Consider the following 24,566-nt stretch of genomic DNA (forward strand, 5'->3'; position numbering starts at 1 on the left):
GGCAGATGTGAACAGAAGCACAGTTTAATGTGTATTTTACACGTGTCCACAGACGCTTGTACAACAGTGAGCGTGTCTAAAGCTCGCAGCATTGTTTCCACAGTGCGGACAGGAAGGCTAGTGATGGGCTGAGTGCCAGCCGTGAGCAGCAGGCACGGGAGGTGGCACCTGAGCGGGACCCCGACTTAGAGAGCGGTCCAACAGCCCCCCTTCCCCAGGAAGGCAACAGAGGCCGCGTCAGGACCGGGTAGGGGGGTGGGGTGGGCCCAGCTGCCACAAACACTGGACTTGGTTACCACGGACAAAAAGCTATTCCAATTTAATTGTGAGCCATTAGTGTGCAATAAAACATCACTCTTTACACCAGACCCAAGCGCAGTGATGCTCTGGATGGCTCTGCACTGGAAATGCTGACTGCTGTCCGTCATGCTGGTCTGTGCAATGCGGAACAGAGCTTTGGACCGACTGACGCCGGGCCAGGCCCTGGCCGACCCAGCTGCCGGTGCTACCGGGCACCGTGGAAGGTGTGCCAGGCCTGGTCCTATTGCGGGGCGCGGGAGGTGCAAAGCTGTAGGCACAAGGTTGGAGGAAAGAGGAAGTAGAGAGAGCTGCCCGAACAGAAACCGTAAGGCGCAGAGGCCATGGCGAGCCAACCGCCGCCAACCATCCTGCACACGGACATTTGAACAGTGTCTACAATGGCTTTTCCATTCCTACAGGAAACACCGGGACGGACATTCACGGTCACTTCCTAAAAGGGTGAACCCACAGGGCAGGGCTGACACTGAAAACACACAGTAGAAAAACTCATGAAACATGATTTGTAAGCTCCCTTTCTCGGCTCTCCATACAAAAGTTTGGCCACACCCTTGTGTAAAAAGCATCTACCCAGTACACAGTTCCTCGATCCAGTCGGGATTGTTTACTGTTGGCTTCGCTGCCAGATACAAGAGAAAGGTACACGACTGTCACGCACAAAGTGAGCTGTAAAAACCGTCACAAACTAGAAACTTTAAAAACCTGACAGATTATCCACTTCATACCTTTGGTCTAAAATAGTAACAATTCCTTCATCAAGCACTCGCCTCGTAACTAGTCTACTCACGACCACCGTGTCAGTCAGGACTCACCTCTGCGCAGGCGCAGACAGGAGAGGTGACAGGTGTGTCGTCGTCCTCACCGGCACCCGTGCCCACAGTCACACGTCCTCACCAGCAGCCACACACATCCTCGAACACACAAGACTCAAAGGTATCTGCACGCCCACTTGGTCTGCAGAGAACTAAGAACTGAAGGCAGCGATAGGAGAGCAGGGAAGCGCCCTGAGTCAGCCTGCAGGCTCCTGGCGTGTCCTCACCCGGGGCCACGTGTCGGGGGCCCCGCAGGGAGCAGACCCTTAAGGCAGCGGTCTGGAGCAATGGCTGCAGGTGTGCAGATGACCTTCTGGGAAGTGTGTGTCAACAAGCCCAGCAACGGGAAGGGCCCGGATGACAGCAGAGTTCACTGCCAGGGAATGGTCTGCTCCGTGCCAGACAGGGGGCTGGGAGCACACTGGGTCCCCTGTCCACCACCACAAGCTGAAACCGTTGGCCAATGAGCTCTAGTCACAAAACCGTACAGAGCAGGCTCCCAGCCTGGTCAGAACACAACAGGCAGGGCCAGGCCGCTCCCGGACACCCTGCTGGACGGTTGCCACCCACCCAGCCCCTCAGAACTGTCAAAGGAGCCCTTGGAGGAAGGAGTGTCACTTAAGAAGCCCTGATAGGTAGTCAACAGCCATAAAAATAAATACTGCCACAAAGGCTCACACACGCCAGACTCATTCACACTTTTCCAGGCTCTCGCGAGAAGCAGAGCCCGCAGACACAGCTCGGTTCAGAAGGGGTGCACGTCTGGGTCAACACAGAAGCAATCCGCTTTGTCGAGAAATATCAAAATAATCATCTGGCTTGTTACAAAAGTGTCTCCAGACTCCAGGGGGAGTGGGAGGTACCCCGAAGCCTGCACAGGGTCTGGGGGGCGGGGGCAGAGGGCGGGCGGAGGGAGGGCAGCTGGTGCTCGCCTGCCCGCTCACTGGTGGAGGTGGGCCCGGTCGTCGGGACGCTTGATGTGGATCCTCCGAACTCGCTCTATCCGCTCCCGTTCCCGCTCCTCGTCCTCGTCCAGGTGATGGGAGCGTCCAGCCGCCCCACCTGTGGCCTCCAGGAGTGCATTGTCAGGTCCTCGGCCGTCCTGGGCCTCATACAGCAGAATGTTCAGGGTCTCCTCATAGATGCGGGCTTCGGGGAACTCAACCTGTGCCCCCCAAACACAGTGGGTCCGTTAGCAGGGCCATCGGGCTAACCAGGCTCCTAGGCTGACAATGAAGACAGTCACAGGAGAGCCAACATGTCAGCCTTGGGGGGGACAACCCCTTTGTCTGCCATGGTCTCACTCTGGCGCCTCGGCAGACTCATGGCCGCACCCAGGGCCTGTGGCTGCTCGGGTGACGCCCTCCTCTCTGGTGGAGAGCTGTGGTGAGCAGGGTGGGCAGATGAACACCCGCTGCTGTCTCTCACCTCGTGCCGGTGGCCTCAGACACGGGCCTAGGCAGGAAGACGGCGGCAGCCGGGAGACGCGAAGCCCCAGCTTTAGCGCAGCTGAGACAAGGGAGCCCAGGACAAGGAAGGTCCTCGGGGCTGTGAAGGAGGGAGCCTCGGAAACTACGGCACCTGAACAGCCCCCAGCGGCAGGGCCTGCCCTCCTCACACAGAGCAGCACTGGGTCGTGCCCACCCCGACAGACGGTGCCACCCCGACAGACTGCACCACAACTCCAGTCACAGGGCTGGCTGGAACGTGTGCCTGAATCCCGCAGTGGCCGCTGCCAGCAAAGCCACAACAGTGTGTACTGGAGCCAGTGAGAGGGCTCCGCGGGTGAAGGTGCCAAGCCTAACAACCTGAGTTCAATTCCCAGGACCCACATGGGATAGGAGAGAACCAACTCCCACAGACTGTTCTCTGACCTTCTTCCCCATGCCAAGGGAGAGGAGACAGAGAATATTAAAAACAGAAACAACAACAACAACAAAACCACAGTTCCCTAGGAACTGGACAAGACCTACTGCCCTACACCTGATACACTAACAGGGCGTGGTCTAAATTACTCAGGATCGTGAGGCGGCAAGACCATCTCAGTCCCGGGAAAGCTCACTCGGCAGACGCCAGCGGGGCGGAGAGGACACAAGATGCTGGGCTTCCCGGAGGCCCGAAAGCAGCTGTCACACGAACAGCAGGAGAAGTGAGGAGGAGAGCAGGAATGCACGCTGCAGGAATGCATGCTGTAGGAATACCCGCTGCAGGAGTAACGCATGCTGCAGGAATGCCTGCTGCAGGAGTGATGCATGCTGCAGGAGTAATGCCTGCTGCAGGAGTGATGCGTGGTACAGGAGTGATGCATGCTGCAGGAATGCCCGCTGCAGGAGTGATGCGTGGTGCAGGAGTGGTGCATGCTGTAGGAATGCACGCTGCAGGAGTAATGCACGCTGCAGGAATGCCTGCTGCAGGAGTGATGCATGCTGCAGGAGTGATGCCTGCTGCAGGAATGCCCGCTGCAGGAGTGATGCGTGGTGCAGGAATGCACACTGCAGGAGTGATGTCTGCTGCAGGGCTGCAGACACAGCAGCCCACAGACAGGCTCGGTGACAGTGCTGACCCAGGAGTTCACAGAGACCACACAGCTTGACGGTGAACACAAGGAAGGGGCGGGCGGAGCTCTGCTGGATTACCATTGCCTCATCGAGGGTTAGGAACCCTATTACAGGCAGGCTGCACAGGCCCAAGTGTGGGGAGAGCCCTAGGAATGCACCCGGAATGCCGTCAAGTCTCTACCATGCAAACCCCCCCCCCCAAAGAACAGGCAGCTTAGACAGTGACACAGGTGTGGGCCCCACAGAGCTCAATGTTTGGGGGGGAGGAGGAGGCACTGATGTCATCCAGGACCAGCGTGCTGCCACCAATTACCTGGAAAACCAAGGCCTTGGGCACCAGAGGGGCGAGGTCATCACTAAAGGAGCCAGGAGAAGAGAAGGACCCTGACCCCAGAGCCAGACCCTGCAATCAACAAGCCTCACAAAAAAGCTCCGGTTTCCCCCTGGAGACTTCTGCTCGTCTAAGACCACCTGGGCTCCAAGCATGTGCTTGCTGAATCCCTCTGCTCCCCAGGAAGCTCTAAATGAGCACTGGGAACGGTTAAGAACTTATGGAGAGCATGACGCAGTCTGCACACCGAGCAGGCGGCTCCGGCCCCTGGCCATGTTTGAAACAGAGGGCCTCAGCACTCTCCCCTTGGCTACCTCAGAAGCAGTCTCTACCTGTCAGGAGAGTCTGAGCACTTAGCTCAGGCTCCCCGTGCAGGGAAGGAGGGGAGCGCACAGGGAACCACCATCACAAGCTGATGGCCATGACGCCGGGTGATGTGCAGCACACGGCCCTCGACTTGTCGGATCCCGTGACTTCAATTTCCCATCATCAATTAAAGGGTCTTGCGTCTCTCGGTGGTCTGCTTTGTATCACCAGTGTTCCGCCAGCTCTGGGACCCCACAGAACTACAACTCCCAGAGCTGCAGGGGTGACAGTAACCCGATCCGGGGACTGAACACAGGCGACCAGAACCGCGGCAATCTGCTCTTGGCAGATTTAACGTCACAGGTAATCAGGTTTCTCTCGGAGTGAGGAAGAGATGACAGGATGCACAGCAAACAGGAGGGGAGAGTGGGGAGGAGGGAGAGTGGAGAGGAGAGAGAGTGGGGAGGAGGGAGAGGGGAGGAGGTGAGTGGGGAGGAGGGAGAGTGGGGAGGAGGGCGAGTGGGAGGAGGGAGAGGGGAGGAGGGGGAGTGGGAGGAGGGAGAGTGGGGAGGAGGGAGAGGGGAGGAGGAGGAGTGGGAGGAGGGAGAGTGGGGAGGAGGGGGAGTGGGAGGAGGGTGAGTGGGGAGGAGGGAGAGTGGGGAGGAGGGAGAGTGGGGAGGAGGGTGAGTGGGGAGGAGGGTGAGTGGGGAGGAGGGAGAGTGCGGAGGAGGGAGAGTGGGGAGGAGGGTGAGTGCGGAGGAGGGAGAGTGCGGAGGAGGGAGAGTGCGGAGGAGGGAGAGTGGGGAGGAGGGTGAGTGGGGAGGAGGGAGAGTGGGGAGGAGGGTGAGTGAGACCACCCTCTCCCTGGGTGGGTGAGCAGCACTCTGCTGTACGATCTAGCTTTGTAGGACAGCTCCGCTCCGCTAGAGCGACAGACACTATTGGCTTGAGAGAAGGATGCAAAGTAAATCCAATACCCAGCTCAGTGAGGAAGTCAGGTGGCTTGGAAAGGTGACAAGTGGGAGGCTGAAGGCATGGCGCAGGGGTTAAGAGCACGGGCTGCTCTTCCAGAGGACCTGAGTGGTTGTCAGGATCCACGTAAGGTGGCTCACAACCGTCTGTAACTATAGCTCCGGGGAGTCCGATGCACCTGCACTCACATGCAGATGATCATCTCAAAAGGAATGACATGTGGGGCCCATGAGAGTGGAAGACAGGTCTAGGTAAGCAGACAAGAGAAGGACGGGGATGAACCGCCAGGGGCAGTCAAGGGCCAGCTTGGGAAGGCAGCAGGGCCACCTCAGCCTTGACGGCCCGTGCTGGTGGAAAGCACCACTGCACAGAGGAGGCTGACCATGCACGGGCCATCAGAAGGGCTAGCAATGACTGATAGACAGAGAAGGCACTGGCACCCGGGCGCACCCAGGCACAGGAACAAACCTGATTCCACCTGGACTGCCCGAGCTAGCGGGGAGCACGGCCATCTCTGTGCGTGTCAGTAGAGAACCACACACAGACCTGGCCCAGCCCAGTGGGGCAGGCGGGGAGGGCATGCGCGCGCACTCAGGGCCACCCACCCAGCTCTTACCTTGGTCTGCTTCTTCTCCGTGGCGTAGACGATGGAGGTGCAACAGACTTCCGCGATTTTCCGGCCCTGGCCGTAAAATGACCAGCAGCAGATTTCATCCCCGATGACGTCCTTTATGAACAGGACCCTCCCGTTAAAGCGCAGGGAAAGTTTATCGAAGAGCTCGATGTTCTTCAACATGTTGTCGTCAGAATTGCTGCGGAGAGTGTTGAGGAGGTGAGCCCGGGCTGCAGCCACCACACATGCCCACCAATGCTTCTCCACGCAGGAGAGGCCTCCCTGCTTCCTCCTCTCTCCTCCAGTTCTACTTGGCGAACCTTCGAGAACGGCCTGTAGTATCTACTGCCCGAGGAAGGAGAAGGGAGCCCAAAGACACCAGCTCACTGTCCAAGTCCAGAAACGTCTACATGGCAGAGCTGGACGGGTCTCAAAAGACAGCTGCGGCCTGAAGCCTGTGCTCCCCTCACCCCTGGCTGCATGCCTGCCCTACACAGGCCTAAGCAGATTACTGAAGGCAGGACCACTGGGCACAAGCTACTGAGCCCGCCCTGCCCCTTTCTCAGCCAAGCCCCATGAGGTACATAACAGCAAAGCCCAAGGAAGACTTCTGTTTCTGTTTTTTTGAGACAGGGTAGCCTTGGCTGTCCTGGAACTCATTTTGTAGACCAAGCTGGCCTCGGGCTCATGGAGATCCTCTGCCTCCTGAGTGGGGGATTAAAGGCGTGCACCACATCGCCCAGCTCCAAGAAGACTTTCCATTCTAGGTCAGTCTGTGGGTCTCGTGAGCCCATTAAATCCCTCCATCTCTCAAGCCGCTCATTTGCAGAGCATGTTCCTGAGAGGCAAAGGCACTTTAGAAACCCCATCTCGTTGGTGGCATTGTTAAAACAGTGTGGTCTCCATAACTGCACCAGTCACAGATGACTGCAGCCCACTCCTAGTGTTCAAGAGAAAGGAACACCAAGTCCACAAAACCCCTCAACTTGAACTCCCAGCAACATTATTCAAGAGTGAGGAAGTGCCAACACCCCGAACGCCCATGCTGACGAGCGAATAAAACTCGGCAGTCCACACAAGAAAACGACAGCGTTTTGCCCCAAGGGGAATGGCTACTGATGGTGCTATGGCGTTTTAGCCCCAAAAACACTGTCAAGTGACGGGATTGGTCACCACATGTTCTATCACATGACATGTTGGAAACAGGCGAATGTACAGACACAGAAACGTGTGTTAAGAGCCACTGGAGGCCAGGAAAGATGAGGGACGCCGACTGCCTGTGGGGTGGAAAAGCGCCCTCATTCTGGAAAGTCCTGGTGGCTGCACACCGTGGCAACAGCACTCAAGTGCACCAAAGGGGGACTGTCCAGCGAGGGAATCCCACCTCGGAGCTCCCTCTGCCCGCCCTCCGGTCTACCCAGCTACGGGGCGGAGGGCCCTCCCTCCGGTGAGACGGACACAGGCGGCCGGCCCGACGGCTGGCTGCTGGCGCTCACCTGGTGTAGGAGTACTTGTTGTTACTTCTGTTGTAGAGCAGCTTCACGGCCGGCTGCGGGGGGAAGGAGAGGCGTTACCGCCGGCGGTGGCGTGCGGTCAGTGGGCACTGGCTCCGCAGGGCTGCGGGCAGGGGCTGCGGGCAGGGGCTGCGGGCAGGGGCTGCGGGCAGGGGCTGGCGGAGCTTACAGGAGGAGGAGGAGGAGGGCGCGGCCTGCTCCAGGGGCAGGGACAACACGGGATGTGGGGATGTGGGGCTTCCTACTCGGAACCCGGCCTTTATCTCAGAACACAGGCCCTGCTGCCCCCACTCCAAACACCCCCCCCTCCAATCCTGGTGGTGAGGGTCAGCCCTCTAGAAGCCTCTACACACCTTGTTTGAAGTCGCTATAAGCCTCTGCTCTTCCTTGGAGGAGGTGATGACAGGAACCTTGCAGAAGGGCTCGTAAGTATCTTTGTTCTGCTGGAACAAAAGACGCTTTCAGCCCAGGGGTCTGTCTAGCACACAGCTGTTTAAGCTGGCCAGCCAGGAAGCCAGGCCCTGATGAGGAGACATAGGACAGTCATGGGGGAGAGAAGCCGACACTTGACACCTGTCATTGGGAAGGGGAAAGACCAGGGCAGGAGTCTGCTCTGTTCAGGACTGTGGCACGACCGACTGCCCAGTAACAGTGGATGGCACAGCTCTCTCTGCCCAGGAAACCCTCAGCAGGGCAGGTGAGGACAGCCAAAGCCCCTACAACCCACTGGAGTGACGAGCAGAACGGAGATGTGAAGTCAGAAGACACCGGGGTCAAAGGCTGAGCTGGCAAGCAGACGCCGGCTGAGAGATGAGGGGAGAGCCAGAGGCAAAGCCCATGTGAGGGAGGCAAGAAGCCGGACAGTCCTCAGGACGACCGCAGGCTAGGGGCAGGGGGAGGGCAGAGCCATCTCGGTCACAGGAGAAAGGTCGCATTCCTGCAGTGGTGGCAGAGCAGAGGATGGAGACATGTCGCTGCTCTGACAACGTGCAGGTCCCCCAAGCCTGTCAGCCCCAGACTTTGACAGGCAGCCATGCTTACACCCCACAGACAGAAAAAGTACAGGGCTTCTGTAGTTTTTAATCAGAGTTGCTATGTAGACCAGGCTGGCCTCAAACCTGTGATCCTCCTGCCTCTGCCTTCTGAGTGCCCAAATTTCAGGCCCCGGCACACCTGGCAGTAGAGGGCTCCTTACAGGGGGCTCCCCTCCAGTGAAGATGTCAGTCTATTATCCAACCCTGAAGGCCTGGAAGACCAGGACTCCCGGCCCCACACAGTAGCTTCTCCTTGGGCCTCCACAGAAGCCAAGGGTCATCCAATTATGCATGGGGAGCTTCTCAACCATGACATCGGAACCAACAGCGTGAAAATGCAAGGAGAGAGGCACAGAGGGAGCGGACAGTCAAGGACAGACGTGGCACCTTCTCAGCGAGGGTGGCACGCCATGAGGGCAGTGTTCAGACACAGAAGGGAAAGGACAGGAGGCAAGTCCTGGGGGCTGAACCCCAGATCTAGACGGAGGAGCCAGAGGACACGTCCCGACACAAAGGCGACACAGAGGATCTTGGGGACATCTGGACAGCCCAGCATGAGACTCATCCTCCTATCTGTGGACTTGGGGATCAAGCAAACAAAATGCCCAGGGCACAGCGAGATTGACAAGGGCAGGGTGAACTCAGGCCATTGTCTAACGCAAAGCTGCGACTAAACACTTCTGGCAGAAGGTTGGTGGAGGGGAGGGAGCATGAGAGGGGAAGTCTAATTTTCTCTAAGTCCAGGAGGTCATGGCTAAAGCTGAGAACAGACGGCGGCAGAGAGCCAGCCTGGGGAAGGGGGTACGGGGGCGGGGAAGGCTATGGGGCACGAGCCATCAATCACGCAGTGCTGCTCTACCTCCTAAACGATGCGCCTGCATAACATCAATAAATGTAAGAATGACTCCAGGGAAATCTGTAACATTACAAAGGCTCACAGGCAAGAGAGGTGTGTGGCAAGGCCAATACCTCGAACTCGGGACTATGAAGACCGTTCCAGGGAGGGCCAGACACAGCTCCGAGGCTCAGGGAAGGTGCAGTCGCAACCCCATCACAGCACAAAGGAACCTTCTGAGGCTCCACAGTAAAAGCTCCCGACTACACGTGCTGTGGGCTTGGCTCTCCCTGGCCCTGCTTCAGGACACAGAAGAGGGAGGGAGCGTGTCTGGACATTTCTCTGGACTTCCAACCGTGGCAGATGTAGGAAGTCAGACTCCCGGGGGAGCCAGAGGGGCCGCGGTCTACGTGAGAGGATGCACAGGCACTGAGATGGAGATCTGAGCAGCCAGGCGGCTCCGCAGTGCAGAGCAGAGACTGTCCAGCACCCCTGAGACAAGAGCACCCCAGGTGGGATGGTACAACCACCCCATCCTAGGGACAGGGGGCGGCTCCCTGAGGGCTGAGCGCAAACCTGCTGCAGCAGGTCCCAGGCTCACTCCGTGAGGCAGGGCCCATTGGCAGGGGGAAGGAAGGTGGCAGACAGATCTGGTCCCCTCATGCGGGACGGACAGAGGGTGCCTACTTGTAGGGCTGCCTGGCACTCTTCCAGCAGGCCCTGCACCAGGTAGTACTTGGCCTCCGCCAACAGCTCCTCGATCTCCCGGCGGCTCTCAGGCAGGGGCACAGCCCCGTCTCGAAGGTAGTTGAGTATTGTCCCGAAGTGCTTCCCACAGCGGTCAATGAGGATCCAGCCTGCAGTGGGGTGACAGGGTAACTCGTCACATGACACTTCTCAGGGAGGTGAGCACCATGGCTGGGCGCAATTCCCCGACTCCTGTGGTCGTCAGTCCCACGAGACCCCAGAGCAGCTCACGTCTGAACATGTGCAGAAGGACCTGGCAAACACCCGAGAGACCAAAGCCCGACTCCAGCAGCAACAGCAGAGCCGATCGGCCAGACATCCCCGACTGTGACCTCTGGTCACACGTCAGACACGGCTAGAGCTACCCATGACGTCACACAGCACGCACTCCTGGGCTAGTGACGGCAGCAGAACCTGTCACTGGACACGGAGGAGCGTCCCACCTGCTGGCCAGCACCGGGCACGGGGGGAAGAACCAAGACTGACCCTGCTAACCAGAGTCCTCTCCAACTGTCCCCGGCTCACGACGCTTCTACCCGCCCACTGGTTTAAAGTCCCTTTCCTGACATGGGACGTCTCTGGAAGGTGTTCCGAGGAGGTCAGGCCCGGAGCCTGGGGACAAAGGAGCAACCAAGAGGTAGAAAGGGGCGAAGACCTGTCATCTCTCACGAGAGCAGTCAGGGTGGGGGTGGGGGTGGGGTGGGGTGGTGCTGGGGTGGGAGGAGTGGGCGGGTGAGATGGCTCAGCAGCTAAGAGCACTGATTACTCATCTAGAGGACCCGGGTTCAAGTCTCAGCACCCACATGGCGGTTCACAACCATCTGTCACTCCTGTCTCAGGGCATCAACATCCTCTTCTGACCTCTGCAGGGACTGGGCACTCATGTGGTACACAGACATACATGCAGGCAACATATCCCTACACATAAAACAAAGATAAACAGACCTTAAATCAATTTTTCAAAAGCAGTCAGATGGGTAAGGAAGCCCACACAGTGACTGCAGGCAAGGGGACTTGGCATCCCTCCTGACCAGTGCAGAGCATGGTGTGGAGGGTATGGTAGGCAGGAGCCGGCACCTCTACTCTTGACGCCACCGTGTCCTGCCCTGGATCCCCAGGCCCCTAAGCCAGGGAAGGGGACGAGAAAAGTACCCTTTCACATGCTACACACCTGGCCACCTCATTACACCCCAACTCCCATACCCAGCCTCTGCCAGTGGCCTCTTGTGGTTCTGGTGCTTTCTGAGCTCTTCTGTACCCCGACAAGGCCATCCCCATGTCCCTCTCCTGGGCCTCCGCAGACTGCTGGTCTGTTTCTGCACCTGCTGCTAAGGGCAGCCTCCCTCCAGAGCCTCAGCGGGAAACTGCCACATGGAGCAGGGGAAAGAATGCCCAGGCTGTGAGCAGGGCACGTGCTGCTAAGCAGGCTGGAAAGGCAAGTCCTCCGGCACTGACCTCCAGGTGCCACACATCCCTCCTTCTGGGTCCGGGAAAACAAGACAGGTACTTTCTAGTATATACAATGCACAGCAAGCAGCCTGTGTGCAGCCGTGTGGTCCAGGCCAGGGCCGGACAGGGAGCACACCCTTTCCCAAGTGTGGCCTCAACCTATTCAGTCAAAAATGGCCAAGAAGGAAAGTGGGTCCAGGGCTTCTTGAGCTCTAGCATTCCAAGAAAAGTTAGAAATTCGGATTCTTTTGTCAATCTCCTCTTTTTTAAAGGATGGTAAATTAAACAGTTCTCAACCCATCAAAAGGCAAATAAAACATGTATATATATGTAAGTTGAATTCAGCCTACATGCATCCAGCCCACAGCCCCCAAGTTCCTCAGACCAAATGAGGACATAGTATGGAATGCCAGTATTACCTCAACTGCTCTTCTCAGGGAGGCTTATTCTCTGCATTTCCGCAGATACAGAGTCCCCAAGATGCTTGGTAGCATTCCAAAGTGGGGGTGGGGGTCAGGATTCAGTCACTAAGAATAAGGACCCTCGCCATGCGGCGGTGGCACACCACTTTAATCCCAGCACTCGGGAGCCAGGCGGATCTCTGTGAGTTCGAGGCCAGCCTGGGCCACAGAGTGAGTTCCAGGAAAGGCTCCAAAGTGACACAGAGAAACCCTGTCTCGGAAAACCAAACACAACACAACAAATCTGAAGAAAAAGAACAAGGACCCCAAAGCTTCAAGAGAAACAGCAGTTGGTGACACACTGGGCTGACAGGAACGAGCCTGCCTGTGCCCTGCCGTCTATGCAGGACCAGCTCAAGAGGCCCCCATTCCATCACCTCAGTGACAGCCCAGAGTTTCCATAAACCACCAGGCGGGCCGCGACACTGGGCTCCAGCTCAAGAACGTCAGGAAGTGCTTGTGGGGAAGACATACTTTGAACAAATAAGGGCAAAGGAGCCAGGCACACTCTCCATGAGGTTTCAATTAGCATTTCGACTTGAAATCTTTTGGTTGCGCTCAAGGCAGGCATCTACCCCTCACAGTCTGCTCGAGCGTCTGCACAGAGAACAATAAACAGCCACCAAGCAGCTCCTTGCTCCTTGGAGCACACAGCATTCAGGACGGCTTCCAGGGTCAGCACGACAGCAGGACGGGCCATACAGCCCAGAGGCTCGGATGCGCTCCAGGATGCCTCGGTGTCTACACAGTGGTGACTGCCAGGGCTCTGTCACCTGCCTGCTCACACCTCAGTATTCCCCTCAGCTCTCGGTCCAGCAGTCAGTCTCTTCAGACGAATGCACAGTGCTGGCATGCAGGTATGACCAGAGGACAGACAGAAAGCACACAGCACAACACCAGCCTGTCAGCGACAGGTCTGTGACAATGAACCCATCCCACCGATGGTGCTCAGGACAGCAAGACTGTCGGGAAGCAGCGTGTTCCAGAACTCAGGAGGGAGTCAGTGTGGCTTTCAGGGACCAAGGCAGAAGGCGGGTGGGGTGGGGGTGGGGGTCAGGGGTGCTGCTGAGGCATGGGACCACTGGGCTCCCCTCATGCACACACTGGTGGTTCCTCTCTGGGGAAGCCTGAGCTCTCCTAACCCTTCCCTTCCTCCTCTAGGAAGCCTTTCCTCACCACACTCAGGTATTTCCAACTCTAAGCCTGCCCGGTCTCCACAGTCACTCTGATACCTGTTACAAAATCCAATTCCCGAACCGAGTCTCAGGGCTCGACTTCCAGCCCTGGTTCCACTGATCAAGATTCGGGAGACGGAGCCTGGCCAGGGCGCTGCAGGCGCTGAGCAGCATTCCCGGCACCCAGGATGTGACAACCAAAGACATCTCTGGACACTGCTAATGTCCCTTAGGTCACAAGCAACAACAGTCCTTATCTGAGAATCACTGAGCCAGATCAGGACCCGTGGATGGGCCCGAAGGGCAGACAGAGTCCTGCCTAGAAAGTGCGGTTCCCAGGCTCTAGTCCCAGTACCGGGAGGGAGGGGGGAAGGAGGAGTGACAGGGGGGACCGGGAAGAGGAAAAGGAGAGAACGGACACAGAGACCTGACCATAAGAGCAATGCGGAAATGTAGAGGCTCTCCAGAAAACCGAGTTAAGTCAGACCGGGAGGCGATGTCTCCAAACAGAATCACAAGGAGATGGGACTCAGAACACGTACTTTACAGAGCGGCAGGTTCAAAAAGGAGAGAGAAAAGAAACTGTGAATTAGATGGGTACTGTGGACTATGTAACTGTGTAAAGATGTGTCGCACTTGTTTATACTATGGAGTATTACTTGAACTGTGTAAAGGTGTGTTACATTTGTGTCATTAAATTATGAAAAGATGTGCTGTTTCACCTGGTCTGCCTAAGGCACCTGGCTGATCTAAAGAGCCGAGCGGCCAATAGTTTGGCAGAAGAGGGATAGGCGGGGCTGGTGGGCAGAGAATAAATGGGAGAGAGAAGGAGAGAACGAGGGAGATGCCAGGGCCAGCCAGGCAGCCGCCAGCCAGCAGACACAGAGTAGGACATATAGACAGAAAAGGTAAAAAGCCCTGAGGCAAAACGTAGATGAAGAGAAACAGGTTAAGTCAGTCATAAGAGCTGGCAAGAAACAAGCCTAAGTTAAGGCCAAGCATTCCTAACCAATAAGAAGTTTCCTTGTTGCCTGGCAGTGGCGGCGCACGCCTTTAATCCCAGCACTCAGGAGGCAGAGGCAGGAGGATCTCGAGTTCGAGGCCAGCTACACAGAGAAACCCTGTCTTAAACCCCGACCCCACAAAGTCTCTGTGTCATGATTTGGGAGCGGGCTGGTGGCCCCCCAAAAAAGCCTGGTGCAGATGCAGTCGAACCGATTACCATAGAAGAGACGCACAACACACAGAAGTCGGCAAATGCAAAGAGAAACAGACACTGAGTGGGCAGCAGCTGGGCAGTGGTCGAAAGGTTCAGCGGTGCCCAGTGCTGGCACAAGTCCAGGCCACCGTGAACCGCCGAACCGACAGCCACCTGAGTGGAAGGAAGCTCTGGCAATACCATGGGAGACACTGTCCCCGCTGCTTCTGGGAACGAAGTAGGGAGGGACACCCGGGGCAGCTAAGAGCTGATCTGCAGACCCTGAGACTGCGAGGCAGAGAGGGAAGGGCCAGCCCTTGCCCACGTCCCCGGGGAAAGTCAACAGCTAACACGGGGCCATCAACCAGACATGTTCCATCAGCTGCAGCACGTGTCGAGAAGGGATTACTCTACCACAGGGAAAACCTGAGCAGGAGCTATTTCCTCATGACGTCATGAGGACAATGATGAATGAACAAGAGCGGAAAAGAACGCCAAATACTGTCTGAAGCCACACTAACAGAACACCTTGTTCAGTAACCTCCACAGCGGCGGTGAACCTAACACCTCAAAACGCAGCTCCCAAGCCTGGCTGCACACTGCATCCGCCTGGAGATTCCCTACTGTGCCAACCTAGGCCTCCCAGCTGCTTCGGGTGAGGAGACGGAGCTGCACCCAGGACCCCGGGTCAGGCTACCAGCTGCCACTACAGAGGAGCGAGGCCAGCAGACGAGGTACGGAGGCCACACTGGACTGTGGCTTTCTGGGAGGATGTGCAGACGGTAAAATGAATGATTCTGCTTCAGCCGGTCTCTACACTGGAATTCTGAATGTGTTAGTCAGAGACCTGACCACGGGGAGTGAGGGGCAGCCAGTGCTGAGGAGAAACGGGGGAGGGGAGAACAGGCCTTGAACTCTTGACCCTCCTGCCTCCACTTCCAGAATGCCACAATCACAGGCACGTGCCACCACGCCCAGTTTTTTATTGGCTGCTGGGGACTGAACCCCCGTCAGCGCCCCTGGCAGGCGCTCCCTCCACTGAGCACCGTCCCAGGCCAGAATCCAATTCTTACTGCTGGAGCCGCTGCACAAACCCGCTGGGCCACGGAGATGCCGATGAGAACTCACGGGGAAACTCTAGCCCAGAAGTCAACTCTTCCGAAAAGTCAGGCAAAGGTCTGTTCACGGCCACTGTGCCAGAAAAGGCACCCCGAGGGCGCAATGCCAAACCGCAGCACATCCACTCCAGAAGGGCAAGGTGGGGCTCCCTGCCTCCCCCACGGAGGCGGCAGGCTCTTCTGTCCTCCTGACGGCCAGTGTGCCCAAAGCACTCGGCGCTGACCACGTGGCTCTCCAGCGTCCTCACGCACTCTCATAACTCTGTCAAGTACCACGAGCTGAGGTTCAGGGAAAGCCACTCACTCATGTCACAATGTTCCAGTAAACGGCCCGGGAGGCAAGACTGGCGCCGTGCCCGACAGGAGCAAAGGCCCCGTAAACGTCGGCTGTGGCTCTGCCGTGTGGCAGAGGCCGGCAGGACTCAGCCCGAGGGACTTCCCACACCCACGTTCTTCTTTGCTCAGGACTGTGTGCACACGGCAGCGCTCAGGCAAGCGGCGGTGCTGAAAGGGGGTGCTCCCGCCAGCTCGGACACGGCCCCCCAAGCCACTCTCTCTCTGCCATGACCGGGGACGTCTAGCAACATGGCACATACGCTGCCAGAACTCTGAAACCTCCTTCCCTTCTCATGAGAAGCCCTAGTGTGGGGCCTTTGCTCAGCTGTTGCTTGTGACATTTGTTTTTTAAAGACAGTGTCTGTGGCCAGGCAGTGGTGGTGCATGCCTTTAATCCCAGCACTCAGGAGGCTGAGCCAGGCGGATCTCTGTGAGTTCGAGGCCAGCCTGGGCTACCAAGTGAGCTCCAGGAAAGGCGCAAAGCTACAGAGAGAAACCCTGTCTCGAAAAACCAAAACAAACAAACAAACAAATAAAAAAAAGAGTGTCTGTGTGACCATATGAGCACTGGGTGTCCACAGAAGGCAGAAGATGACATCAGATACCCTGGAGCCGGACGTATAGGCAGTTGTGAGCTGCCTGACGTGGGTGCTGGGAACCAACTTCAGTCCTCTGCAAAAGCTGAACCACGTGTCCAGCCCTGGCACTTCTGGTTGTAGCAAACCTGAGTGCAGCTAGCAGTGATGGGTCCCCAAATCGGGGTGAACCTTTGAAATGCAGGGACTCTACTCCTAGCTGGACCTAAGAATGTTCCTGGAGTAGCATGTAGGCCATAGGTCAGGCTGTGCCATGGTCCCTCCAAGGGCATCAGGACGGCTCTGCCTGGCAGGGTGACGACGCTGAGGTCAGAATGCCAACCCGACAGCCAGGCCTCCACGGGGCTGAAGGGTTCTGGCAGCAAGCAAGTGGCTGACCCACTGTGATCTGGCTTGGGTGATGGGCCCATGCCCAACCTCAGAGAATAAGAACCAGCCAATCTCCGGGTCGGTGGAGGAGGGTGCATCTCCTCTGCGAGACCCGAAGTTCTGGAAAAAGCATTAACTGATCCCACAGCAAAGGGCTACACCGAGGGTGAACAGAAACGACAGCCGCGAACTGCTGGACCCAGAGTTCCGGGGGGGGGGGGGGGGGGAGCAGGAGACCTGGTGACTGATGGGCACGTGTGACCTGTCTGCTATGGTGATGACAACACTGTCCCCAGATGCTGGGTGACCCAGACTGCACGGGACAAAGGCACCCTTAGCGTGCATCTACAGCAGGAGCAGGCCGGCCGGTCCACAGGCACGGTCCGGCAGAGCCACGAGGGCTGTGAACCCTGTCTGGTCTGCAGTATGGCCTCTTCAAGAAGCTTCCTCAGCCCTCACAGCCTCTCAGCTGCTTCCAGAACCCTGCCAAGGCTGCAACTGGGAGGACCGAGATGCACAAGGACCCTGGATTCTCAGATAACATCTGCTTCCTTCTGAAGCTGGGGTGCCATTGTCTGGATTTCCACAAATACTCTGTGACGGCAGGAGGGCACCGCCCACCCATAAACCCTGTCTTCTGAGAGCAAGCACAGCCCAGGCGGGGCTGTGACCCCGCCAACCGGAAGAGGAGCAGCAAGGCAAGCCGCCCTGGCCCACATTTACAAGAAGCTGGGCCTGGAGCACAAGAATCCTGCTCAAAGTCACACAGCAGACCTGCCAAGACTAGGAGTCCTCATCGGCACCAGTGACTCCTACTCAGTCTGGCCTCAGCTCCAGTGCCACTTCCTCAGGAAGCCCTCCCTGACCACACCCCCAGACTAAGTCTAGTCTCTCCGGGCTTCCTGCACACAAGCGTGTGTACAACTACTCTCCAACACTGGACTTCCGAACAGACAGACAGACAGACGTCCTTAAGCACTAGCATGTCTGTGGCACTTAGCGCAATGTCAAACTAGGGACCAGCAGCCGACGGCTGGCAGGCAGACTCACCTTCACTGTCGGTGAGAACTTCCATCCGCCCACTGAACATGGCCTTCAGCATGGTGTCCTGCTTGGTGAGCGTCTGCATGGTGGTGTAGTAGAGGGCTCCCCCGACATTCAGCTTCACGTACTTGGAGCTGGGACTGGCGCCCTTGAAGGAAGTGGTGCGGGTAGCAGCCGCTGGCACCGCCGAGCTCACCACGCTTTCTCCTGACATCTCTTCCTGCCAGCGAGAGGACAGGGTCAGACACCAGGTCCCCTCAAGTCCCTCCAGCTCCAGGCTGATTTGCACAGAACTCACTCCAGAGAGTGTTTGGTTTGGTCCATGTATACATTGCATTTAAAATGTTCAATGTTGACAACTCAAGAAAGAGCTCAAAGGCCAAAAACAAACAAACAAACAAATCCAATTTCTGGTTTCTCTTAAAATCAGAGGCTGACTGGGGCAGGTGGACAAATGGTGGCTGCTGGGGGGCCAGCTGCCCCCAAGGAGAGGAATGCATCCCTCAGTTCACTCCGATCCACACCTAGTCTCCCAGGCTAACCTTGCCCGCTGACCCCGCTGACCCTCGCTGACATGAGTTTGCCTCTAAATCTATCCGTAGTAACAGCACCTGGCTGGCACGTCAAGGAGCCCGAGCCACGCCTGGGTCACTCTACCTTTCCTTACGGCACACACACACACACGAGCAGCTAAAGGACCATCTGTAAATAGACTCCGGATTAACATGCTTTTGTGAGCTGGGCAGCTCTCCCACTCCCACCCCCACAACGTCCTTTGGGGAAAGTGACCCTGAGCACAAGCAACAGCCGACGAGGGAGCAAGTTCAGGGAAAGGAGCAATTTCCCTCCTCACGTCACCCGACAGCGAGATCCTACAGCGGTCCAGACAGCACCTCCAGACATCAACGGGGAGCTCACACCAGGGCTAGCGCCCGGTCCTTACCGACCTCGGGAAACTCATTTTTAAATAGGAATCTATCAAATTCTAGAGCCTGAGATTTGTAGGGATGGGCTGGATCCGCTCCCTGAATCTGGGGCAAGAACAGAGAGAGAAAGAGAAAGGTGGCCTCCACAGACAACGTGGGCTGCCAGCCCTTCGAGGCCTTGGAAACGTCACCTGAAGCCACTCTGGAACAAGCTGCTGTAGGACCAAGACGACAACAGTCCACCCTGGCACCCGAGCACCCGAAGGACACCGGCCTTATCCAGAACACCAATGTGGCCCCAGCCAGCCTCTCCTGGCTGCCCTGGGCACCTGCTGCTGCCTCTGCCTGCTGGTCTTGGCGCCCTACCTTCAGGACGGAGTCAGCTGCCTGCTGACAGAGTCTCGCACACAGCAGGGCCACTTCTCTGAACACTCCTGCTCCTCCTCTTCCTGAGGTACCTTCCTCTCCCAGTGCAACCGGGAGGGAAGCCAGCCACCCGGGCATGGGTGAGTGCCTTGTATCTTCCGGCTAGAGGGCACTGACAGGCACAAACTCCCAGATGCCCGAAAAATGATGGTTTTCTTATTTTTACCAGAAAGACTTTCCCCCAGTGAACGCTTACTACATTATAAATGACAAACATACATCTTTCTAATAGGCGGGGGACAAAACAGAAGCGACCCGTCAGAGCAGAGACAGTGAGCAAGTGTGGGAAATACGGTTCAAGGTTCTCAGTTCTGGCCGGGCGTTTCTACCTCTGTCCCCCACCCCTCAGGGGTGGCTGGAAATCACAGCTGGATACACACACAGATACAGAAATACAGATACACACACAAAGACACAGATAGATACACACACACACACACACACACACAAAATCTGGTTTCAAAAGCTCAGGTGGGGCTCTCCTGGGGTCTAAGGCATGCTGTCAAAATAAAAGACACCAGGAGGAAAGCAGGACACCGCACACTTTCCCCATGGCTTTCAAACCAGCCCTGGAGATGCTATTTTAACAGTCATGGCCAAACACATCCTCCAGAAACTATGTCCACCAGTGGCAGGTGATTCTAGGAATAAAGCTTTTCCCAAAACTTTGATGACCTGGAGGGCCAAGAAAGGCTTACAGGTGTGGTGGTGGTGGGGATCTGCCCCAAATGGAAACACTTTTCTACATCTTTTCAGATATAAACTTATAATGTCTGTCTGTCTCTCTCTCTCTGTCTCTGTCTCCCTCTCTATCTCTCACACACACACATGAACGCACGCGCACTCATGTAAAACATAGACAGTCTGTGGAAGCAGTCTAGCATCTTGCCAGGCACCTGACATGAAACACACAGAGCAGGACATAAACACACCTGTGCACTTGTGTGTGCACACACTGCAGCATCCGATGAATTACACTCTCCGTGTACAGATGGCTGGGTTTCCACGAATGTGCACCTGTGCGGCCCCACTCTGATTACGTCCAAGAACACTGACACACTCTAGACACACTCATGTCCTTGACCACTTGATTCCTGCCACTCTGGCCGAGACAGCCACACAACGTGAGAGGCAGGGATTGTCATCTCCATCCTATGGCCCACGGAGGTCAGTCACGTCTCAAAGCCGTGAGGGTCCGTGACTAGCAAGCAAAGGATGTGGGCGAGGCCTGACTGGCCCCGGGTTGCTCCTGATGCTTGGTATATTTAGAGCTGACATGTAGTCAAGAAGGAAAGAAAGAAAAGATGAAAAGCAACTTGTAGTTAAGGACTCAGTTGTCAGACAGGCGTTCAAGGCCCCGACTCGGACACTTAGTGGTGGCAGGAACATGGGCAGACACCCGAACGCCCCAGCTGTCAGACAGACACGCTGGCTTCCCCTCCTGCTGCCAGAGGCCAGGGGAGCAGAGCGCACTCAGCACAGCCCCAGGCCGGTTATACACTCCAGCGGAAAACACTCCAATTATGATTATCCAAGTCTCAAGTCATTGTCTCCAGCTATGAATGACTAAGGGATGGAGGCATTAAAGATCGCCACGGAGGCCGAGACACCAGGCGAGGCAAGGAAAACCTGGAAACTTGCCAGAGCCCCTCACTCCAAGTCAACTAATTAGCCTAATGTCAGGAGAGACCCTGGGGCAGCAGATTCTGGCTGCATCCATCCACGCCCCCAGGGCTCAGTGACCGTGACCTGAGAGTGGCAGACTTCTCTGCAGAGCCCTTCCCGACCATACACAGTGATGCTGCTGTCCGGCCCTTTTATGCGCTGATATCATTAACGAGGGCGGGTGGAGCGCAGGCCGGGTTACCAGTGCAAGGGAGGGAACACATCTGAAATACGGACTTGTTTTTGACATCTTCCCGGTGCTATGAGTGAATCTAGGCTTCTTTCCTCCCCGACTGCTTGAAGACACCTTTGACAACTCCAAACGATGGCTCTACCTGGCCACACGATGGAGCCCCAGAGGAGCTTTTAAAAAGACAGTAATGTCTGGGTCCTTTTTTCATAGAAACTGTGATGTATCAGTCTTCTGGGTGTGGTCACGAACATTTTTTTTTTTTTAATTCCCCCAGCTGGGTCTAATGCGAGGCCAAGATGACAAGCCTCTGTTCTAAAAGGTTCTGTACCCCATAATTCAGCTATAATTAGCCCTGTGGTCTTGAAGAAGCTCTCTAACTAACCTCTTGCTCTGCTGGCCCAGTGAATTCCTGACCCACACATAAAAAACCACCAAAGCAACATAAATAAGAGTCTCACTGCTCGGCTTCAGAGCCCAAGGCAGGAAGCAGCCATCTGCATGTTTGAAAAGATTAAAAAAAAAAATCAGCAGAAAGGAGAGAACTATTAACTTGAGGGGAAAGCCAGACAAATAAGACAGGAAAACACAAAAGCAACAACAATAACAAAACCACCCAGAAAATACCAAATTCTTGCAGCCCGTCTCGTGTGAGCGGAGAGAAACAAGCCTGCGGACCAAGCCATGTTCACAAGATCAATTGAACCCAGGTCTCAGTTTCCCAACTTGTGAAACAGACTGTTCAAACTATCACCTTCCAACCCTCCCCCCAAAGTTAAAACATGGGCCACCTAATCCTACTTCTACAAGTTTCTCTTCTACTCCTTAAGACCAGGTGTTTTCAAACAAAGCTACTAGAGTCAAAACCTTCGTGCCTGCCTGGATTAGACCCCGGATCAACTGATCAGAAGGCTGGTAAGCAGCAGGTGATGCAGCTGCCACTAACTTAGGTTTAAAAGGCTCTTTCAGGTGATTTGGATGCTAAGTAAGCTCAGATGGCCAGTTTATCTAATAGCCATCTGAGGGGAATTCTTCCCCCAAGGAAGCTTAAGAGGCACTATGCACTCACAGTGGCTAAACCTTAATACCTTCCTAAACCGAGGTCTCTGCTACAAAGCAGAAAAGGTTGCAGCTCCATTGGAACAAAACTAGGTTGAAGAGGATAAATGACTGAAGTATTCTGCACCATGAACTTGCTTCCAAGGCAGTTACCACCAATTCCAAGAGCCTGGCCAAACGGTATTCTCCTGCTAATTTTTTGCTTGTTTGTTTTCCGAGACAGGGTTTCTCTGAGTAGCCTTGGCTGTCCTGAAACTCACTCTGTAGACCAGGCTGGCCTCAAACTCAGAGATCCACCTGCCTCTGTCTCCCCGGTGCTGGGATTAAAGAGGTGTGTGCAGTCCACTGCCTGGTTCTACTGTTAATTTTTAACCTGCTTCTCTTAAAGAGTCTAGTGAGGATACTATCAATCTTGCTTTTAGGAAAGGAAGCCAAGAATTAAAACTGTGCAAGGACTGATGTCAAATGCCTCCGTTTCACAACCCAAATCACTAACGACCTGCAGAGTTTGTAAAAATAAACTGATAAATCTGTGCCCAGGTTGTCTGTGGTTAGGGCTGAAAACATGGCCGATTTGAACAAGTCCCCAGGTAATGCTGCTGGCCTGGGGGTCCGTTGAAGAGCTAGCTACTGGGGTGTTGGCCTTCTTTTGCCAAAATGTTCCTTATCTTACACAAACTAGAGCCGATCAAAGCCAAATACCTGCTGACTCATTTGTCTTCAGTTTGGGACTGATCTTCTAGGGGAGTTAAGTGGCAAACAGAGAGGAACTGGATTGATCTCTGCCCATCCCCACCCAAGGACAAAGAACCATTCAAGGAACAGACCCTTGAGAAGCCCAGGTAAACAGAAACCATCCCACAGCCCAGACAGCAACAGGAGACAGCCTGAGATTCCCGAGGTGTGGTCACCTAAGGCCTCAACGGAAGTGACTAGATAGGTACCCAGATGCCACTTGAGGCTACACTCGGTGGTCACGAATACCCTGACCTCAGACACCTGGCATCCCTCCCCCCCCAGAATTCCAAACACGGAATTTACAGTCATCTCGCTCCAGACCGTGGGTCTGGAGGATCGAGGTAGCCCCTTCCTGTCTTGCCTGGAACCCCACCACTCAAGACACAGCCCCTAGGATGCCCCAATGCTCTGTTCCAAGGTTTCCCGCTCGCCCCTCGCTCTCCACACGCCGGCCCCCACCTCCCCACCCCGAATCTTCATGTCCCACCCCGAGCGTCGGTTTCGGTGTCGTCTCTTTGTTCTATCAATCTTCCAAGTCCCATCTCCAAACAACAACACGCAAGTCCCCGGAGCCCGTCCGCTCACCGCCCTGCACCTCTCCGCAAATCCCAACGCCCCTTCGCAGGACCCCCCCACCCGCAGGCCCCCAGTTCTAGCTCCAAAGCCCTTCCCCCGCCGCGACCGCGCCCGCACGCGCTACCCAGCACCCCTCCGCTACCGCGCCCACCGCGCCAGGCCCAGCGGGTCCCTCCCCCTTGGCCTCGCCGCCGCCCTCGCCGGCCCGTAGCCCCCCGACCAACGGCCACCGCCCTCACCATGAAAAGTCGGAGGACGCCGGAGTCTCCAGATCCGGACTGAGAGGCAGGAAACACCCAGCTTACTCAAAGCAGGGGGCGGAGGCGGGGCCGGGGCGGGCACTTCCGTTGTCCACACCCCACTTCCGCCCCGCAGTTGGGACCCTTCCTAAAGTGTCCCCTTGCAGCCCGAAGTGGGCACTCTTCCCCCTTGTAACCCCTCTCTCTCTCTCTCTCTCGGGTGGGTCCCACCTCCCCGTTGACTGAGTCAGGCGTGTATCCCACTTCTGGATGTTTCTTCTTCTCGGCTGCCAAAGAAGAGGACGGGATGAAGAGACGCTTTCTTTCCCGGGCAAAGAAGCTGCGAGGAACTGTTGTTTCGCGGAACTGAATCGTTGCTTCTAGGCGGAGTTCGGAGCGCAACACCCGGGGCAAGATGGTGGCCGGGCTTCGGCCGCTGCCCCGGGTCTGGGCGAACTCGGGGGTGTCGGGCTGAGGCGGCGGCAGCTGCGGCCCGGACCCCGAGCGTGGGGGCCTCGAACGGATAAAGATCTCCGGCCTGCGGGTAGCGAGCGGGAGCAGGATGGTCGGTTCTCTGGGTGGCGGGACCGAGGACTGAGGGAGGTTGTCTGGGGGCCGAGTCTTGGCTTTAGTGAGGTCGGAGGGGGCGGTTCTGGGGGCGACTCTCTGGTTCTAGGGATCTCTCCGTGGCCCCTTTCCATCGATTTTTTGTTTGTTTGTTTGTTTGTGGCAACTGGCCTTTATAGCCAACTAATTAAGGGCGAGACGGACTTGTTATTGTGGTTGTTGATGTTGGTGCCAAATGAAAGGCGTTGGGTCTTAGCAGCGTCACCCGAAGTGGAGTTCGAGCTCTGTGCGCTTGCCGTGTGTGACCTTGGGTCAGTCCAGTCACATCTCTGACCCTCAGCTTCCTCCTTTGTAAATGAAGTAATTAGATTGTTTCACAGAGGGTTTTTTTTGT

At 56.3% G+C, this 24,566-nt stretch overlaps 1 protein-coding gene across 2 annotated transcripts; it reads right to left on the reverse strand.

The window, feature by feature from the left end:
- Positions 1-8: 8 nt before the first annotated feature.
- Kctd10 (potassium channel tetramerization domain containing 10) lies at positions 9-23,711 on the reverse strand. 2 transcript variants are annotated; one of them, XM_028854767.2, is made up of 7 exons: positions 23,606-23,711; positions 17,793-18,006; positions 9,981-10,150; positions 7,778-7,864; positions 7,407-7,459; positions 5,914-6,109; positions 9-2,295 (listed from the first exon to the last, which is right to left on the reverse strand). In XM_028854767.2, the coding sequence occupies exons 1-7, from the start codon at positions 23,606-23,608 to the stop codon at positions 2,071-2,073; spliced, it is 948 nt and encodes a 315-aa protein (XP_028710600.1). In that variant the 5' UTR covers positions 23,609-23,711; the 3' UTR covers positions 9-2,070. The 2 variants fall into 2 exon arrangements, with proteins under 2 accessions (XP_028710600.1, XP_028710599.1); XM_028854766.2 differs by having other exon boundaries at positions 7,778-7,867.
- Between the last annotated feature and the right edge of the window lie 855 nt (positions 23,712-24,566).

This window comes from Peromyscus leucopus, chromosome 23 (genome assembly GCF_004664715.2).
Source record: "Peromyscus leucopus breed LL Stock chromosome 23, UCI_PerLeu_2.1, whole genome shotgun sequence".
In the NCBI taxonomy this organism is placed as follows: Eukaryota; Metazoa; Chordata; class Mammalia; order Rodentia; family Cricetidae; genus Peromyscus; species Peromyscus leucopus.

Bases quoted from the DNA above. Each gene is read 5' to 3' on its own strand.
- Kctd10 (XM_028854766.2), bottom strand. The intron at 7,460-7,777 runs GTGTGTAGAGGC...TTCCCCCCGCAG, and splicing joins TTATAGCGACTTCAAACAAG to CCGGCCGTGAAGCTGCTCTA. The intron at 6,110-7,406 runs GTGAGCGCCAGC...CACTCTCCGCAG, and splicing joins AACAAGTACTCCTACACCAG to CAATTCTGACGACAACATGT.